Here is a 21,121-nt window from a genome sequence, read left to right as displayed (position 1 = left end):
GCCCCCTGAATCTGGGATTTCCGGACACTTGCTGGGAGACTCTTGGAATGTGTGCTGTAGCTCTTGGCTTAGCAAGCCTCTGGGAGGAAGGGGTTCAGCAAAAGCTGCCTCCAATGTAGTGAAACATCTCGAGGCTCTCCACACAGGCGGTAGTGTACGGCACCTGGCCCCATTCACGCAAGGGGATATTAGGAGAGGTATGGGGGAGGGAGGGGGTGTTGTTTGAGGAGGGGAAGATGGAGAGGTTTGGGGGAGTGAATTCCAGAGCTTGGGGGTCGAGGCAGCTGAAAGCATGGCTGTCCGTGATGGAACGATCAAAATTGGCGATGCGCTCAAAGTCAGAATTGGAGAAGCAGAGACATCGGAGGGTTATAGGGCTGGGGGAAGTTAGAGGAATAAGGAAGGGGGACTAACCGTGGAGCATTTGCAAACACGGATGACGGTTCCAGCAGCTGATTAATAATCCTGGTCCACCGGAGGAGACCAGTGACATTGAATGCTCGTGTAAACTATTGTGCACTGCAACCAAACTATGGAATACCAGGTGTGTTTGTGGGTTTTCTAGCTTTAATTTCCAGCCTTGTACTCCTTCACACGCAGATAAATGTCTCCCATCAAAGTATTAATATACCAAACTTGCTGTTGGGTATACTCTGGTCCATGTTCAAATGCATAATTACTGTCAGTTATTAGTAATAACTGCCTGAGAAAGGTAATAGTAAGTTTTCCTAATTATTCAATCGTCTGGCAGCAAAGGAAGGAGGGGTTGGAACGTGCCACAGGCAAATGATTTGGCAGAAGAAGTACCAGCTTCAAGTTCATTAAGTAAGTGGTGTCTGGGGGAAGTAGCCTGCCCGACATTGAAAGGAGCAGAGCGTGCATTTTACAGAGCACTATCCACGTTGGTTTCTGCGTATTCATATTTATCTTATTTTGCTTCATTGCCCTTTTTTTTCAAAAGAGTTTTGAAGCATTAAAAGCATTATCAACTCTGACAACAAAACGTACTCGTCAACTTTTCTCGATGAACTGCGCCCCCCCCCCGCCCCATTCAGTACATTAAAGTCACAAGATTATTTTACAGATACAGTGAGCACCCAAGTCCTAAAGTGCTCCGCAGAGATAATAATAACAGTCGCTTATTATCACAAGTAGGCTTCAATGAAGTTACTGTGAAAAGCCTCTAGTTGCCACATTCCGGCACCTGTTCGGGGAGGCCGGTACGGGAATTGAACCCGCGCTGCTGGTCTTGTTCTGCATAACAAGCCAGCTGTTTAGCCCACGGTGCTAAACCATGTGAATATTAACTTCATTACAATGTTGGGGTGAAGGGCTTGTGTACATTAGTCTGAGTAGGTGTTTGATGTGTACATGCCGACACACACAAAGCATATAGATGTATGTTTAATGATTTGGTTTTGTACATAAATTCTTTGTGGATGGGTTGGGGGTTGTCAGGGGGTGGGAGGTGGGGGTGTCTGTAGGTGATGTTTGGTTGGGGGAGGGTGTCTGTAGATGGATGGTGGGGGGGGGGGGGTGTTGGTCTCTAGGTGGTTGGGTGGTGATGGGTGTCTGTGTGTGGGTGGGTGGAGGTGTTGGTGTGTGGGTGGTGGGGCGGTGTCTAGATGGGTGGGTGGGGGGTTGTTGGTGGGTGGTGGTGGGGGGGTTAGTGTGTGGGTGGTTGGGTGGTGAGGGTGTCTATTGGTCGGTGAGTGGTGGTGGGGGTGTTGGTATGTGAGTGGTGGGGGGGGCTGTCTGTTGATGGGTGGTGGGAGGCTGTCTGTAGGTTGGGTGGTGGGAGGTTGTCTAGGTTAGGTGGTGGGGGGCTGTCTGTAGGTGGTTGGGTGGGGGGAGTGTTGATGGATGGGAGGTGGGGTTGGGAGGGGGTGTGCTGGTGGGTTGTGTGGGTGGGGGGAGGGGGTAGGTGGTTGGGTGGGGGGTGTTGGTGGGTGGGAGGTGGGGTTGGGAGGGGGGTGTGCTGGTGGGTTGTGTGGGTGGGGGGAGGGGGTAGGTGGTTGGGGTGGGGGTGTTGATTGGGGGATTGTTGGTGGGTGGGAGGGGGTGTGCTGGTGGGTTGTTGGGTGGGGGGAGGGGGTAGGTGGTTGGGTGGGTGGGTGTTGATTGGGGGAGTGTTGGTGGGTGGGAGGTGGGGTTGGGAGGGGGTGTGCTGGTGGGTTGTGTGGGTGGGGGGAGGGGGTAGGTGGTTGGGTGGGGGGGTGTTGATTGGGGGAGTGTTGGTGGGTGGGTGGTGGGGTTGGGAGGGGGTGTGTGGGTGGGGGGAGGGGGTTGGTTTGCCCCCTCGGGTCGATGTAAAAGATCCCAGTGTAATATCTAGAAGACGAGATTGGGTGTGCCACTCAACGGCCAATAATTATACCTCAAACTGTATCACAAAAGCGGTGATCTGTTCATATTCAAGGTGCTATTTGTGGGATCTCGCTGTGCACGCTTTGTCTGCTGTGTTTCGAACCTGGGTCCTCGGCGCCGTGAGGTAACAGTGCTAACCTCTGCGCCACCGTGCCTCCACCAGCCTTTCTGGCGGTGAGTCAGACTCCCACCACCCTCTGGGTGAAAAGGTTATTCCTCCCATTCCCTCTATGCCTCCTGCCCCTTAACTAAATCTATGCCTGATGGTCATTGAGCCCTCCACCAAGGGGAACAGTTTGTCCCTGTCTACTCTATCTATGCGCCTCATAATTTTATACATCTCAACCATGACCCCCCCCACCCCCTCAGTGTCCTCTGCTCCAAGGAAAATAACCCCAGCCCTTCACAACTAAAACTCTCCAGCCCAGGCAACATCCTGGTAAATTCCTCTACATCCTTTCCACTGCTATCTCATGTGGATTCCAGAATGCACACAACACACTCTCGCTGTGGCGTAACCAACATTTTATACAGTTCCAACATAAACTCTGCTCGTGCACTCTACGCCTCGGTGCACTTAAACCATATGCCTTCTCAGCCACTTTGTCTACCTGACCTGCTACCTTAAGGGATGTCTGATCCTCAGTGCTTCCCAAGGTCCAATAATAATAATAATCTTTATTGTCACAAGCAGGCTTATTAACACTGCAGTGAAGTTACTGTGAAAAGCCCCTAGTCGCCACACTCCGGCGTGTGTTCGGGTACACAGAGGGAAAAACCGGAGCACCCGGAGGAAACCCACGTAGACACAGGGAGAACGTGCAGACTCCGCACAGTGCCCCAAGCCGAGAATCAAACCCGGGACCCTGGAGCATCAGTGCTAACCACTGTGGTCCGGCCATTCATTATGTATCCCGTGGCCTTGTTTGTCCTGCCCAAGTGCATCACCTCACACCTATCAGGTTTGAATTCTGTTTGCTACCGATCAGGCCACCTGACCAGCCCGTCCGGTGTACTTGTTTTTCCATGTATACAATACGTATTTCGTATCTATTGTGTGTGCACAAGTGAAATGAATGAAAATGAAAATCAGTTATTGTCACAAATAGGCTTCAATGAAGTTACTGTGAAAAGCCCCTAGTCGCCACATTCCGGCGCCTGTCCGGGGAGGCTGGTACGGGAATCGAACCGTGCTGCTGGCCTGCTTGGCCTGCTTGGTCTGCTTTAAAAGCCAGCGATTTAGCTGAGTGAGCTAAACCAGCCCCTGTGTGAGGGATATCTGCACTTGCACAGATAAGTATTTCTGTTCGTTTGGTGAAAGAGCTCTGTTTTGAGGAATCTTTCGGCTGCTTTTGTTCTGCTTGAAGTGATGGATGGGTTTTGGCAAACCCTGTCCGTTAACCATGTGATCGGGTTGTTTGGCTTGAGACATGAAGGCCTTTTGATTCATCAACTAGGACTAGCCCAGGTTCAGTGACTGGTTCGTACTTAAGCATTAAGGAGAGGCAAATGTTTTGAGCGTTTTTGTTCCCCCAGCTATTTGTATCTGGTGTTTTGTGCACGCGCACGCTCTCTTCTGGATCTCCAATTTAAAAGATCTTTATAAAATCCTACGCTTCTAAATGACTTGCTAAATTCCTGTCGGCACATCGGGGCTCTATTATTTTTGAAAATACTTTTTAGTTGCTGCTTTGTTTCTCCCTCAGGCGACGCTTGTCATATTTTTAGGCTGACAAAATGTCTAACATACTTGAAAGGTTGGGCAATCTTTTTAACTCTTTGCACGCGATAAAAATGGTAAACGTAAGCTGCAGCCTTGTGTTTGATATCCCTCTTGTGAGGCAGGATAAATGATGATGCCCAAAGCGCCTTGATTGCATTGGAAAAGAAACGTGAAAAGGATCGTCATCCACTGCAAACCTTTTTTTTTGCAATGTCAGTGTAATTAGTTGAAATACCATTTCTAAATGTTCTTAACTTCAGACAGGATGCTCTGCACTAAAGGGTATCTTCATCTGTGGCAAAGCAAACCTGACTCAGCAAGAAGTGTTAGCTAGCACCATAAAAGGGTAGAGGCTATATTCACTTACTACTGTAGTTTTGAAAAAGTAATTCACAGGCTTGAACAGTCTTTCTTTTTCCCCACCCCACTCTTTCCCAGCCTTCCAGTTTTCTGGCGGAAAAGATATGTTCCCTAAAAGCTCTACAAAATAAATGTGTGGGCGTGGCTGTGTTACACAACAAGCATACAAAATAGGAGCAGGAGTAGGCCACTCGGACCCTCAGTAGCCTGCTCCACCATTCAATAAGATCATGGCTGATCTGATTGTAACCTCAACCTTACATTCCTACATAACCGATAACCTTTCACCCACTGCTTTATCAAGAATCTATCCAGCGCTGACTGAAAAATATTCAAAGACTCTGCTTCCACTGCCTTTTGAGGAAGCGAGTTCCAGAGACTCACGACCCCCTGAGAAAAAAATATTCTCCTCATCGGTCTTCCATGAGGGGCAGCACGGATACACAGTGGTCAGCACTCTTGCCTCACGGCGCCGAGGTCCCAGGTTCGATCCCGGCTCTGGGTCACTGTCCGTGTGGAGTTTGCACATTCTCCCCGTGCCTGGGTGGGTTTCGCCCCCACAACCCAAAGGTGTGCAGTTTAGGTGGATTGAACACGCTAAACTGCCCCGTAATTGTAAAAAATGAATTGGGTGCTCTAAATTTATTTTTAAAAAAGAAAAAAAAAATCTGTCTGAAATGAGCGACCCTTTTATTTTTAAACAATGACCCCCCCCCCCCCCCAGTTCTAGATTCTCCCCTCACAGGAGGAAACATCCTCCCCACATCCACCCTGTTAATATTCCTCAAGATTTCCATCAAGTCGCCCCTTACTCTTCCAAACTCTAGTGGATACAAATCTAACCTCTCCAACATTTTTCTCGTAAGACAACCTGCCCATTCCTGGTATTAGTCTAGTAAACGTCCTTTGTATTCCTTCTAATGCGTTTATATCTTTTCTTCGATAAAGGGACCAATACTGTACACCAAATTCCAGATATGGGCACACCAATGCCCTGTACAGCTGGAGCAGAACCTCTCTACTTTAATAATAAATAACATTCTATTAGTTTAGTGGTCACAGAGGAGTTGGGTAGGAGAGTATAACAAAAGCGATTTCATTGTTAAAGTATTTACAGGTTGCAGCCCGAGTCCCAGCCGGGACTTCTGCACCTTGGCTCCTACCTGGGCCCGATTTTATGTCCGTACGTAATCAATGACCCCACTGAGAGTTCCTGTTCCACGAGGCTTCTAGTGAGGCTATAGGTTCCTCCCCGTAGGTCTGGCGAGGGTTATAACCATTAGCTTTCCCAAGTGCTTGTTGCATTTGTTGACCAGCCTTTTGTGATTCACGCACTAAGACTCCCAGATCCCTCTGCACCTCAAAGCTCTCAACATTTAGAGAATAAGCTGCTCTTTTCATTCTTGCTGCCAAAGTGGACAACTCTCATTTGCCCACATTAAAATCCATTTGCCCGCTCACTTGACCTACTTTGCCCTTTTGTGACCTCCTTGGGTCCTCTTCACAATTGACTTTCCTATCTATCTTTGTGCTGTCGGCAAATTTTTGCAGCCGATACCTTCAGTTCCTTCATCCAAGTCATCTATGTAAATTGTAAAAAGCTGAGGCCCCAGCCCTGATACCTGTGACACACCATCATCATCAAATCCTGCCAACTAGCAAAAAGACCCATTAATGCCAGCTCTGTTTCCTGTTAGCTGACCATTCTTAAATCCGTGTGAATGTGTAACCGCCGACACAATGGGCCTTTATTGCATATGTACGCGATCTTGAGCAGCATAAAAGTTTGTAAGCTGAACTATTGTCTTCCCCCCCCCCCCCCCCCCCGGGCTCCATAAACTTTGGTTACCCATAAGTTTTTGATTGATGTCCTGACGCGCACCAAGCCCAGCTCACCCATCAGTCCTGGATTTGTCGACCACTTTGGTTGCTGGTTAAGCAACACTTGGGCTCGATTCAACTAAATGGGAACAAAGTCCAATAGCCAGCGAGTACAGCCGCGTGTTTCCCAGCGCTCGCTGTGGCGAGAAACACATGGATATACGTCGTGAGTCGGGTTGTATAAGGGGCCTCAACGGGAAATGCGCAGCCCAGGCCGCTCAGCCCCGATTTGTACACTGGGGAGCGCCGCTCTCCACAGTGTAGCAAGACATCGGGATGCCACTTTAAAATGGTATTCCAAACGCCCCACCAGCAATATGGGAGGGTCGCGGTAGTACCAATCTGGCAGTGCTCATGCCAGCTGACAATGCCAGGCTGGTACCCAAGTGGCAATGTCAGGGTGCCCAGGTGACACCAGCAGTGCCAGGGTGCCACCCTGCCCAAAGGACATGCAGCTGGGAGCCTCCGAGCTCCCAGCCTGGACCCATTTGTTGGGACCAGTGCTGCACATCGCTTACCTTGGTCTCCAAGGTGAAGGGAGTGAATCCCAAAGCCTCGGGTACTTCGGGAATCTGCACACTAGAGTGAGGCTAGCTGTTTCGCTCCAATATGCAAATTTGCCAAAAAGTGATCCTGCCCACAATGGGCGGGATTTCCATCTCAATGTCTCGCGTGATCGGGTTGGATCTCGCAAGGCGTTGCGAGCCGGGTAGATCCCAGGAGCGGGGTCTCCCGGTTTTCATTAGCAACTCTGCGCCGCGGCGCGATGCTTTTCCGGCACAGCGTGCCCGTTGGAAAGCGCCCCTTGTCTCGCCCTCATTTTCAAATATCGCCTCGACTTCAGCCCTCCCCGTCTCTGTAATCTCCTCCAGTTCTGTAACCGCCTGCTGGCTGAGCTCCTGCAATTCCAGACCCTCTTAACGTCCCCAGTTTTAATTGCTCCACCATTGGTGGTCGTACGGCTGCTGACAAGGGGCTGAGCTCTGGAATTTCGCCTCTGAACCTGTAATAATAATAATAATCGCTTATTGTCACGAGTAGGCTTTAATGAAGTTACTGTGAAAAGCCCCGAGTCGCCACATTCCGGCACCTGTTCGGGGAGGCCGGTACGGGAATTGAACCCGCGCTGCTGGCCTTGTGTTCTGCATTACAAGCCAGCCGTTTAGCCCACTGTGCTAAACCAGCCTCTGTCTCACTGTCTCGCTTTCCACCTTGATATTTTTTAAAGCCTTCCTCTCTCCTGCTGTGAAATCTCCCCTTGTGCAGAGTTCATTTTACTATTGCTTCTCTGAAGTGTCTTGGGATGTTTTGATCCAGGAAAGATGCTGGATAAATGCTGATGTTGAAACTGGTATTTTTGGTGAATTATCAGATATTTTTTAATTTTACCGCGCAGCATTCAGATATTTTGCCTTTAACCTATCGCCGGTGTTTCTCCTTTGGTGCAGCTCAGAGTTTTACGCATTAATGATCAGCACCTCATTAGAGGACTCAAAGCACTTCATATAAAGGGAATACCATGTGTGTATTTGGTACCTCTTCGTGCCTGATAGACTTGCTAAACCACATCAGTTAATTCTGAAACATAGTCGCAGTTTTGTACGGAAGACAGTGGCCAGTTTGAACACACAAAGGCCCAAAGAAGCAGTGATGAAGTAACGGACCCATCAGTTTTGAGGTGCGAGTTGAGGGGTGGACACTGGGAGAGCCTTTCCCTCTAGAACATAGAACAGTACAGCACAGAACAGGCCCTTCAGCCCTCAATGTTGTGCCGAGCCATGATCACCCTACTCAAACCCACGTATCCACCCTATACCCGTAACCGAACAACCCCCCCCTTAACCTTACTTTTATTAGTACACTACGGGCAATTTAGCATGGCCAATCCACCTAACCCGCACATCTTTGGACTGTGGGAGGAAACCGGAGCACCCGGAGGAAACCCACGCACACAGGGGGAGGACGTGCAGACTCCACACAGACAGTGACCCAGCCGGGAATCGAACCTGGGACCCTGGAGCTGTGAAGCATTTATGCTAACCACCATGCTACCCTGCTGCCCCGTGCTCTTTGAGAAGGAGCCATGGGATTTTTGTTTATGTTTGTGGATCCCATTGAAAGCGCGGCTCCAACACTGCAGCGCTCACTCAATAATGAAAAAAGAAGCTTTGCACAGAAAGGACCCGTAACGTTTTAGCTAAAGTCCGACAGCGCTTCACGAGGTTGAAATTTTTGATTGGTTTGATTTGTTGTCACATGCACCCAAGTACAGTGAAAAGTATTTTTCTGTGGCCGAGGGAACGTACACAGTATGTACATAGTAGATAGTAGACAAAGAGAATCATCAACAGAGAACATTGACAAATGGTACATCGACAAACAGTGATTGGTTACAGTGCGGAACAAGGGGCCAAACAAAGCAAATACATGAGCAAGAGCAGCATAGGGCGTCGTGAATAGTGTTCTTACAGGGAACAGATCAGTCTGAGGGAGAGTCGTTGAGGAGTCTTGAAGCTGTGGGGAAGAAGCTGTTCCTATGTCTGGATGTGCGAGTCTTCAGGCTTCTGTACCTTCTGCCTGATGGAAGGGTCTGGAAGACGGCAATGCCTGGGTGGGAGGGGTCTCTGACAATGCTGTCTGCCTTCCTGAGGCAGCGGGAGGTGTAGATAGAATCAATGTGGGGGTGGCAAGCTTGTGTGATGAGTTGGGCTGAGTTCACCACACTCTGCAGTTTCTTGCGATCTTGGACCGAGCAGTTGCTATACCAGGCCGTGATGCAGCCGGATAGGATGCTCTCTATCGCACATCTGTAGAAGTTTGTGAGAGTCGATGCAGACATGCCAAGTTGCAACAAATGAACAATAAGCGATGATGCATGCAACAGTATGGGGTGGGAGCCAAATATTCCATAAACTGATCCAAGCAGCGGCGGACGAAGGGGCGTCCAACCCAAATGTCAGTGCCTCTACTGCGACATAGAGAGGGACCGACTGCAGGATGTCTACTGGCATTGGTGAGACCTTCCGTGCCCGGTGGGCACCACCGGGGCTGGGGATGTCTTATCGATCGACCCTCTTGATCACGTTTTGGTGTATCATGTTTTTTTTCATTTGTGATTTGTTTTTTGTTTATTTGATTTAGTTTATTTGGTCACTTGTTTTACTCAAAGTAGGAGTCAGGGTGGGAAGAGTAACCATTCCTGGAGATGCTCTTACTACGACTGGGTAGCAAAGTAGGAAGCAAATAAGGTCAGTGTGGCTCAGCTTGGTGAAGAAAGGGATGGGTACACTCGAGGAGGTTGATGTGGTTGACTGTCTGAAGGCTGCAGGGTCATTGGCATACTTCACCATAGTTAGTGTCAGCATGTATTAGCGGCTCAAGTCCTGCAGTAGGCCTTGAACCTGGTACTGGGATATCTCGACTGAACTTCAGTTTTAGGGAGATCATGGTGAAAGCTCACTGATTTGACGATTTATAGTAACCGATTCAAAGCAGGAAGCCTTCAACTTAACTTTACACAAAACATAGGGGAGGTGGCAATGATAAAAGTTCACACGTTTAAAAAATCTTTGAGATGGGGGGAGGGGTGGAAAATTGCTATTCCCACATTTTGTTTCCTGTCTGCCAACTGTTTTCTACCCAAGTGGCAGCTACTAGTGGGGTACTGTGGGGTCTGGTGCTCTGAACCCAGGTTTTACAATGTATATTAATGATTTAGATGAGAAAATTCAACGTAATATCTCCAAATTGCAGGTGACACAAAGCTGGGTGGGAGAATGAGCGGTGACTGGGCAAGCGCATGGCCGATCCAGTATGTGTGGATAAATGTGAGGTTATCCATTTTGGTAGCAAAAACATAAAGACAGATTAATTAAATTAATTAATTAATTAATTAAACAAAAAAGAGTGGCTAAGGTAAATATTGGTCCTTTAGAGGATGAGAAGGGAGTTTTAATAATGGGAAATGAGGAAATGGCTGAGGAACTGAACAGGTTTTTTGGGTCGGTCTTCACAGTGGAAGACACAAATAACATGCCAGCGACTGATAGAAATGAGGCTATGACAGGTGAGGACCTTGAGAGGATTGTTATCACTAAGGAGGGAGTGATGGGCAAGCTAATGGGGCTAAAGGTAGACAAGTCTCCTGGCCCTGATGGAATGCATCCCAGAGTGCTAAAAGAGATGGCTAGGGAAATTGCAGATGCACTAGTGATAATTTACCGAAATTCACTAGACTCTGGGGTGGTCCCGGTGGATTGGAAATTAGCAAACGTGACGCCACTGTTTAAAAAAGGAGGTAGGCAGAAAGCAGGAAATTATAGGCCAGTGAGTTTAACTTCGGTAATAGGGAAGATGCTGGAATCTATCATCAAGGAAGAAATTGCGAGGCATCTGGATAGAAATTGTCCCATTGGGCAGACGCAGCATGGGTTCGTTAAAGGCAGGTCATGCCTAACTATTTTAGTGGAATTTTTTGAGGACATTACCAGTGCAGTAGATAACGGGGAGCCGATGGATGTGGTATATCTGGATTTCCAGAAAGCCTTTGACAAGGTGCCACACAAAAGGTTGCTGCATAAGATAAAGATGCATGGCATTAAGGGTAAAGTAGTAGCATGGATAGAGGATTGGTTAATTAATAGAAAGCAAAGAGTTGGGATAAATGGGTGTTTCTCTGGTTGGCAATCAGTAGCTAGTGGTGTCCCTCAGGGATCCGTGTTGGGCCCACAATTGTTCACAATTTACATTGATGATTTGGAGTTGGGGACCAAGGGCAATGTGTCCAAGTTTGCAGATGACACTAAGATGAATGGTAAAGCGAAAAGTGCAGAGGATACTGGAAGTCTGCAGAGGGATTTGAATAGGTTAAGTGAATGGGCTCGGGTCTGGCAGATGGAATACAATGTTGACAAATGTGAGGTTGTTCATTTTGGTAGGAATAACAGCAAACGGGATTATTATTTAAACGATAAAATATTAAAGCATGCCGCTGTTCAGAGAGACTTGGGTGTGCTAGTGCATGAGTCACAGAAGGTTGGTTTACAAGTGCAATAGGTGATTAAGAAGGCAAGTGGAATTTTGTCCTTCATTGCTAGAGGGATGGAGTTTAAGACTAGGGAGGTTATGTTGCAATTGTATAAGGTGTTAGTGCGGCCACACCTGGAGTATTGTGTTCAGTTTTGGTCTCCTTACTTGAGAAAGGACGTACTGGCGCTGGAGGGTGTGCAGAGGAGATTCACTAGGTTAATCCCAGATCTGAAGGGGTTGGATTATGAGGAGAGGTTGAGTAGACTGGGACTGTACTCGTTGGAATTTAGAAGGATGAGGGGGGATCTTATAGAAACATTTAAAATTATGAAGGGAATAGATAGGATAGATGCGGGCAGGTTGTTTCCACTGGCGGGTGACAGCAGAACTAGGGGGCATAGCCTCAAAATAAGGGGAAGTAGATTTAGGACTGAGTTTAGGAGGAACTTCTTCACCCAAAGGATTTTGAATCTATGGAATTCCTTGCCCAGTGAAGCAGTTGAGGCTCCTTCATTACATGTTTTTAAGGTAAAGATAGATAGTTTTTTGAAGAATAAAGGGATTAAGGGTTATGGTGTTCGGGCCGGAAAGTGGAGCTGAGTCCACAAAAGATCAGCCATGATCTAATTGAATGGCGGAGCAGGCTCGAGGGGCAGGATGGCCTACTCCTGCTCCTAGTTCTTATGTTCTTATGTTCTTATGTACTATCTAAATGGCGATAGATTGGGAGAGGAAAATATGCAATGAGACCTGGGTGGCCTTGTACACCAGTTGCTGAAAGTAAGCATGCAGGTGCAGCAGATGGTGAAGAAGGTAAGCAGTTATGTTGGCCTTCATTGCAAGAGGATTCGAGTACAGGAGCATGGATGTCTTGATGCAATTATCCAGGGCCTTGGTGAGACCACTCCTGGAGTATTGTGTGCAGTTTTGGTCTCCATATCTGAGGAAGGATGTTCTTGCTATAGCGGGAGTGCAGCGGAGGTTTACCAGACTGATACCTGGGGTGATGGGACTGACATACGAGAAGGGATTGAGTCCAGGTTATATTCGCTGGAGTTAGAAGAATGAGGGGAGATCTCCTGGAACCCTATGGAATTCCAGCAGGACCAGACAGGGTAGATTCAGGAAGGATGTTTCGATGGCAGGGGAGTCCAGAACGTACCCGGATATGGGGCAAACCATTTTGGACTGAGATGAAGATATATGTCTTCACCTAGCAAGTGGTGAACCTGTGGAATTTACTTGCACAGGAAGCAGTTGAGGCCAAAACATTGTATGTTTGCAAGAAGATCATGAGACCATAAGACATAGGAGCAGAATTAGGCCACGCGGCCCATCGAGTCTGCTCCGTCATTCAATCATGGCTGATATTTTCTCATCCCCATTCTCCTGCCTTCTCCCCATACCTCTGATCCCCTCATTAATCAAGAACCTATCTATCTCTGTCTTAAAGACACTCAGTGATTTAAGAAGGAGTTAGCTATAGCTCTTGAGGCTAAAGGGATCAAAGAATATGTGGGGGGGGGGGGGTGAATGCGAGAACAGATTGCTCAGTTGGATGATCAGCCGTGATCGTAATGAGTGGTGGAGCAGGCTCAATGGGCTGAATGGTCTCCTCCTGCTCCCATTTTCTATGTTTATTAACCTAGCAGAATACAACCAAGTACTTATGATACAGATGACAGAAGCATTAGTTATTAAATATTGGGCAGGATTCTCCGGTGTTGTCCGTGGCTGGACCTGTTATGAGCGCAAACGTGGGGGGCGATTCTCCGAGCCCCGTGCCGGGCCGGCGAATCGCCGCAACCACGCCCCGAAGCCGGCGCGCGATTCTCTGAAGTGCGGAGAATCGGCGCTGTTTGGTGCGGCGCGGGCCGCTGGAATCGGCGTCCCGGATGAGCCGAGTGGCCGCGCTGATACGACAGAGTCCCGCCGGCGCCGTTCACCCCTGGTCGCTGCCGGCGGGATCTCTGTGGGAACGGTCGGGGGGTGGCCTGTGGGGGGGGAGGGGGGGGGGGCTCCTTTACCAGGGGGAGCCTCCGATGGGGTCTGGCCCACGATTGGGGCCCACCGAATGGTGGGCCGGCCTCTTTCCCCCCCCCCCCCCCCCTTCCCCCTCTCCCGGGCCTACTCCCTGGCACGGCCGGCCCCTGAACACCGACCCCATGTTGGTCGGGGCCGGCGCTAAAGAAGTCCCCCGCGCATGCGCATGTTGGCGGGCGGCGCATGGGTGGGGGACTTTTTAGCCCCTGTGGGGGCCAGAAGCTGTCGTACCCGGGCCCTGCTCGCGCCGTCGTGAAATGCTACGGCATTCACGACGGCGCAAACATTTGGGCCCAATATTGGAGAATCGCCCCCGTAGTGTTCCAGCCAAAACTCCATTCTTTTCCAGCGGCACCGGGAAATCCCAGCCAAGAACGAGGATTCCAGCCATTGTAAACTTCGGTCAAGCAAATTGGTCCCATTGAACATGCACCCTGGGCACTTTGCTAACCAAAAAGAATAATTGTGTTACGGAGGGTAAACCAAAGAAAGTTGACGTTGATTTATGCATCTATCCTACTTACAATATTACGGGTCATACAGCACAGAAACAGGCCATTCATCGACCACTAAATACCAATCTGTACTAATCCCATTTACCAGCTCTTTGTCCATCGCCCCCTTTGGATGCTTGTCCAGATGTTGCGAGAGTACCTGCTTCCACCACCCCCTCAGGCAGCGCGTTCCATATCTCCTCTACCCTCTAGGTGAAAAATGTTTCTTCAGGTCCCCTCTAAACCACAAACTCCTCACCCTAAACTGCTGCCCTCTGGTCTTTGTCACCTCTGCCATGAGGAAAGATTCTTACCATCTGCCCTATCTATGCCTCCCATAATTTTGTATACCCCTATCAGATTCCGCCCTCCGCCTCCTCTCACCAGGGAAAACAAACCCAGCCTATCCAGTCTCCTCATAGCTGAAACTTTCCATCCTAGACAATATCCTGGTGAATCTCCCCTGCAACTCCTTCAGTGCCAAGCCCTCCTTCTGAAGGTGTGGTGACCACAGCTTGGGCAGCACGGTAGCGCAGTGGTTAGCACAATTGCTTCACAGCTCCAGGGTCCCAGGTTCGATTCCCAGCTTGGGTCACTGTCTGTGCAGAGTCTGCACGTTCTCCCCGTGTGTGCGTGGGTTTCCTCCCACAGTCCAAAGATGTGCAGGTTAGGTGGATTGGCCATGATAAATTGATCTTAGGTCCATAAATTGCCCTTAGTGTTGGTTGAGTGGGGTTACTGGGTTATGGGGATATGGAGGTGTGGGCTTGGATAGGGTGCTCTTTCCAAGAGCCGGTGTAGACTTGATGGGCCGAATGGCCTCCTTCTGAACTGTAAATTATATGAAACTGCTGACAATATTCCATCTGTGGCCTAACCAATATTTTATAATGTTGTACCAACACCTTCCTGCTCCTACATGCTATGTCTCGGCTAATGAAGGCAAGCATACCGTATGCATACCGTACGCTATCTTCACCCCCCCCCCCCCCCCCCCCCCCCCCCCCCCCCCCCCCCCCCCCCCTTTATCCACCTGTGCTTCCACCTTCAGGGATCCATGAACCTGTACACCAAGGTCTCTTTGTTCCTCAATAACCCCTAAGGACCTACCGTTCATTGTGTATATCCTACCCTTATTAGCCCTCCCAAAATGCATCACCTCACACTTATCAGGATCAAATTCCATCTGCCATTGTCCTGCCCAGCGTACCAGCTGATCAATATCAGTCTGCAGCCTAAGACTGCCCTCCTCACTATCAACAACACCCCCCATTTCCTTGTCGCCTGCAAACTTACTAATTAATGACTTGGATGTAAATGTAGAAGGTATAATGTATATAACAAACAGCAGTAATGGATGTGGTTCACCGCTGTTCACAGGCTTTCAATCATAAAAGTAACCCTCCACCATCACCCTTTGCCTCCTATCCACGAGCCAATTTTGGATCTAATTTGCCAACTTGCTTGGACCCCATGGGCCTTTTGGACCAGCCTTCCATGTGGGATGTTGTCAAAGGCCTTACTGAAGTCCATGTAAACCACATCAACTGCACTACCCTCATCAATATATAAAAACTCAATTAAATTAGTTGGACAGGATCGCCACCAACAAATCCTTGCTGACTGCCCCAAATCAATCTCTGCCTTTCAATCCTGTTTAATCCTGTCCCTCATAATGCTCTCCAGTAATTTCCCTACCAGTGACGTTAGACTAATACTAGATTTGTGTTTGTTTGTAAACAGTGCAGGAGAAAAATAGCTTGGGTATTCGAATTATCCGTTCGATCCGTAAACCTGTCAAAATCACGTGCGGCTCATTCTTTTTTTTACACCCTTCTCGTCCAACCAATGCTGGGTCCTGCTTGATAGTCGTGAGATATTTCTAATGCTCGCCGATCTTCGCAACAGCGAGTATCCAGTGCAGCGGAGAGGAGCAAGTTTAAATATGAATCACAAAATCTTGTAAATGCTTTCAATCGTAGTTCCTTTTCAACATGTCTTATTTTCTGTTTTTGCTTCCCCCCCAGGTGGTTAAAGTTTGAGGAATCCGAGGTGGAAATGGAACTCCCAAATCACGCCAAACAACTGCTGCTGCAGCTAAACCAACAGAGAAGCAAAGGGTTCTTCTGCGATGTCATCATCGTCGTCGAAAATGCCCTGTTCCGTGCCCACAAGAATATCCTGGCAGCGAGTAGCATGTACTTCAAGTCCCTCGTGCTTCATGACAACTTGATCAACCTGGACACCGATATGGTTAGCGCCACCGTCTTCCGGCAGATTCTGGATTTCATCTACACCGGGAAGCTCCTGGGGATAGACCAAGCCAGCGAGCAGAACTTCAACGCCCTCCTAACAGCAGCCAGCTACCTCCAGCTTCACGACCTCGCCGCCTTTTGCCGGAAGAAGATGAAACGCAACGGAAAGACTTTTCACGGCAAGCTGATCGGCCCCAGCCGCGGGAACCTCGGGAGAGGCCACAGACTTTCCTCCACTCCAGTTATCCAGACACGCTACGCGGCATCACCCGAGGAGCTCAAGAGGCAGCAGGCGGGGGAGCTGCACAGGGTGGACGCTACTGGAGATGACTTGTACATGGCTAGCTCAATCAAAGGAAATTCTCATTCTCACAGCCAAAACAGTGGAACCAGCAAAAGCAGCAATACTAACGGCACCAACAACAGCGGGGAGCAGGAGCAAATGCTCGGTCTTGACCTGTCCAAGAAAAGTCCTTCAGTCCCTCCCCACATGTCTCAGGAAGACATGCAGCTTGGTGAGTGCAACCAAGGCTCTCCACATTCTGCCTCTGTTTCTGCAACCAACAGTGCCTCCTTTGAAGACAACACCACCAACCCTCATAAGTTAGAGAACAGCGAGTCCACAGATAGGAATGACATTACTGACAACCAGGACTTGGCCGACACCGGGCAGTCCAAGAACTTTCGCCTCTCCGGTCTCAACACTGGGTGGATAAAGCAAGAGAAGGTATTTAACCGGCAGGAAAGTGCAAACTGCAGGGAGGAGAGTGCCTCCATCATGAACGGTGTCATCATGGGCCCTCTGGTCAAGTCGTTGGAGCGCGATTCGAGCCACCATTTTGACCGCACTATGCACTGCAAGGAGGAGGTAGAGGAGGAAAATGGGAAAGAATGCAGCGACGACAGCGGCCACAGCGAGGAGGAGAGCGGGCACCCCAGCAGCCACGCTTACCGGCAAGGTCAGGATGGCTTCGAGCCGGTGGTGTACGGCGACAACCTCTATGTGTGCATCCCCTGCGGCAAAGGCTTCCCGAGCTCGGAGCAGCTTAACGCCCACGTGGAGACGCACACCGAGGAGGACCTGTACATCAAGGACGAAGCGGACAGCCTGGCCCCACAAAGCCTGCCTTACCCCAACGACTCCAGGCCGTACAAGTGCTCCGTCTGCGAGAAGAGCTACCGGGATCCCTCGACCTTGCGGCAGCACGAGAAGACCCACTGGCTCTCCCGGCCCTTCCCCTGCAACATCTGTGGTAAAATGTTCACTCAGCGGGGAACCATGACGCGGCACATGCGCAGCCACCTGGGGCTGAAGCCTTTTGCCTGCGAGGAGTGCGGCATGCGCTTCACCAGGCAGTACCGACTGACGGAGCATATGCGGGTCCACTCGGGCGAAAAGCCCTACGAATGTCAAGTCTGCGGTGGCAAGTTCACACAGCAGCGCAACCTGATAAGCCACATGCGAATGCATACCTCACCGACATAAGCCAAAGACTCGAACCTAATTTTACGGGAGAAGCCGCTTCTCTAGCAACGACAGAGGAACATAGTCATATGGACTGCCTCTTAACATGATTTCAATTGGAGAATGAGCACGGGGAGGGTGGGGAGGGGGTCTTTAGTTTTCAATAGTCGTTTAGTGAAATTCCTCGAAGTTTTGAGGTACTTGTTTTATTAAGAAGTAAGGACCTTTGTAATTTTCATGTGAATGTTTAAACTGGAAGGTCGAGGATATAGCTGGGTTAGTTTGGTGTCGGCTGGACTTGCTGCAATTTCATTAGGTACATTTCCTTTATGTTTTGTCCTGTGTTTAGCTCCTCTCCCCCTTGCTAAACAAGTCTGGTTGAAGTGACTTATCAGCTTGCTACCTCTTCACGATGATAATTTATAAGATTAAAAAAATAAATAAAAGGGTTAGTCAAAGAGTATTGGAAGGGAAAGGGAGGGGGGGGGGGTTAGATATCTCTTTGAAAAAATATTACAACAATAAATTTAAGGTTTAGTATTTCCACTTTGACATTGTCCATCCCAGCTTTTTGGTTCCATCCAAATATCGGCTGCCGTTTGTTTTCTCCAAAGCAGAGCGGATAAGACTCGTATGTTTTATCTGCCTTGACCAAACCATCTAACAAGTGTATTAGTGTGTTGAATTTTGAGCCATACCCATGTAAAACCATGGTTGCATCAAAGTGGCAATAGACATTCTCATTAAATGGTCAGTTCCGTGGTGAGGGTGGGGAAGAGGGGGGGGTGGGTGGGGGGGGGGCTTGTATTTTCAATAGCTTTTTATTGGTGAGCTGCTGAACCCAAGAGAAAAAGATTAGCATGATGTGGAAAGAGTTAAACTGGTGTTTACATGGGCCTGCTAGTCAGAAAAAGGGCCTGCAGTTGTTGTTAGCATGGTACGGAAGTTATAGTGTGAGGACAGCAAGGTGTGAGGATAACAGAGCTTTTGTCTCTTAGCTGTACATTCCTGACGAAACCAAATTCTCAATTGCTGCACAGAAACAAAGACTGTAATGAATCGGGGCACTCAAAGGCGGATTTTGATGGCTTTCATTGGAACAGTTTCCAAAGGAACTTCTTGGAAAAAGTTTACAAAGGTATCTGTCGGAACAGCACCTAAAACGCCCTAATACAAAGATACAGAAAGCTTTTTTTTTTAAAAAAAAAACAATCAAATATATAGATAGGGCTGGTTTAGGGTTTTGTTTTGTTCTTTTTTTTTATTGGTGTTTATTTCACATTTTGATGATTCAATCAGTCAAATGTTGTACGAGATGGAAAAAAGACCTGTAAAACCAAATATAGGTACAGGGGAATCCACAGGAAACGGAGGACCCCTTTCTTAAATGAACCAAGTTGATTTTATTTGGCTTTTGAGCGGGGGGGGGGCGGGGGTGGAAATGATCATATTCCAATTTGTTTTACTGAAGGGACACTGGGGCAAGTCTAGGTATAGCCATTCCTTATTTCCCAAAGTATTTTTTTTGTTTTAAATATATATATTTAATATATATATGTTGGGATGAAACGAAAATCTAAACTAAACTAGTGATTACAGCTTAAACAATTTGAAAATAGTGCAGTATGGTTCTCAGCACTTAAAACGAGTACGACATTATGTCTGTGTACAGCGAAGGTATTGTACAGGAGCTTTCCTTTCAAGTAGCTACGTAGGATTGCAGTTAATAGATTTTTATTCAGAGGAAAATTTAAAAACGAGAAAAAAAAAATGACAAACTTTCCAAACTGTGACAATAAAAGGTTCATAATTCAGGGATTGTCAAGCACCTGCACAGTGCAGTAATCTCAACTACATTTATATGATGTCGTAATGTATCGAGACATTTTCTGTATTTTAATGAGAAGCAGAACACTAGTTTCATATTTAAGATTTTGACGGGGCGGGAGGGGGTACTTTTTTTCAAATACACACAAACAGCCTCGAACGAGGTTAGGCAGCTCTTGCAAAAAAAAAAAATGAAAAATATAGGCTGTAGTCATTTGTTCCTGTTGATGTTTTATTTTGTCCTTTTTTTTGTGTTTCTTTTTATTTTGAAAGCTATCAGAGTTGTATAAAAAAGAGCTCATACCCAAATTCACAAAAAAGAAACTATTTTTAGACCAAAGCACATTTTAATGAGTATAAAAAAAAACCTCATGTGACTCAAATTATGTATTTATCTCATTGTTTACATGTAAACTTTCGACAGTCTCAGACCTCAGCTAAATGCTTCTTTCTGACAAAAATGGTGCAAACTTAACACTTTTTTGACAATGTTCTTTTATCAATATATGTATGTATTTGCAGTAATGAATGTATTTATTTCCTTTTTTGAATTCTTGTACACACTGTTTGCATTTAATTTTCAGTCCGTATGCAAAAAGCTGTATAAGTTGACCTTTTTCAGAAAAAAAAATCTCAGAGACTTAACCACATAGCCATAAACCGCTTAACCTGTGAAGACATTATTTGCAAAACGACTGGACAATGTTTTTTTTCTTTTGGCTTTACATTGAAGATGTAATATGTTGTATTAAATACAATCCTTCTTTCTTGTCACAATGCACATTCATCCTGAGCTACTGCAGGGCAAGCATTCCACATCCTGCCACTGCGTAGATTTGGGTAACAGTATTTATCATTTTTTTTTTGTGTTCTGAAATCGTCACTTTCTCGCGCAAAAAAAAAAGCTTGAATTCAGGTCGAGGCTGCATTATTTGCAGCTCAAAATAGTCATGTATCATAATAATAGACAAATGTATGCTGAGCTCAGCATTCAGAAAAGTTACAGTCTTAATGTACAGCAATCAAACTGTTATTTTACAATCTTTTCATTAAAAGCTTGACTGAAAACTACGTGCGTCTCGTGCTCTTGACATTAGCGGCATCGGAGGTGGCTTTGCTGTTGATATGCTCTTGGTAAAGTTGGCAGGAAAAAGTGCTGAAACGTCGGCCTTGCGAGGTATCCCGTGTTGCTTAGTCTGATGTGCCCAGCCATTTCTTCAATGCACCTGAGCGGTCAAGTAAGCCACGTTTTGCTTCCTATTTTGTGCTACATTACAGTGAAAATCCCCTAGTCGCCACACTCCGGCGCCTGTTCGGTTACACTGAGGGAGAATTCAGAATGTCCAATTCACCTAACAAGCACGTCTTCCAGGGCTCTATCTGCCAAGACTCCATCTGCCCGCTTCGGTAACCATAAAAGATCCCAGAGCGCAATACATTTTTAAACACGCTTACAGGATGTGAGCATCACTGGTAAGGTCGGCATTCATTTCTCTTCCCAAATTCCTCTTGAACGGGGGTGACAGTGAACGACATCCCTGAATACAGCTGAGTGGGTCGCTTGGCCATTGCAGAGGTCTGTTGGAGTCAACCGCATTGTTGAGGGCCTGGAGTCACCTATAGTCCAGACCAGGTAAGGATGGCAGATTTCCCTTTCCTAAGTGGGCGCTGGTAACCA

At 47.7% G+C, this 21,121-nt stretch overlaps 1 protein-coding gene across 3 annotated transcripts in view; it reads left to right on the top strand.

The window, feature by feature from the left end:
* The window catches only part of hic2 (hypermethylated in cancer 2), a 142,017-nt gene that overhangs the window by 84,102 nt on the left and 36,794 nt on the right, over positions 1 to 21,121 (top strand). For 2 of the 3 annotated variants that reach the window (XM_038811395.1, XM_038811301.1), the window contains exon 2: positions 15,924 to 17,762. The exons of the other annotated variant lie outside the window; for it this stretch is intronic. In XM_038811395.1, the coding sequence (XP_038667323.1) occupies positions 15,955 to 17,637 (1,683 nt within the window). In that variant the 5' untranslated portion in view covers positions 15,924 to 15,954 and the 3' untranslated portion in view covers positions 17,638 to 17,762. Of the gene's footprint in view, positions 1 to 15,923; positions 17,763 to 21,121 lie in introns of those variants that run through there. 3 annotated transcript variants of the gene reach the window in all.

Source organism: Scyliorhinus canicula, chromosome 1 (assembly GCF_902713615.1).
Source record: "Scyliorhinus canicula chromosome 1, sScyCan1.1, whole genome shotgun sequence".
In the NCBI taxonomy this organism is placed as follows: domain Eukaryota; kingdom Metazoa; phylum Chordata; class Chondrichthyes; order Carcharhiniformes; family Scyliorhinidae; genus Scyliorhinus; species Scyliorhinus canicula.
Note: the sequence above shows the minus strand (reverse complement) of the source record. Positions and strands in the feature narration are given on the sequence as shown.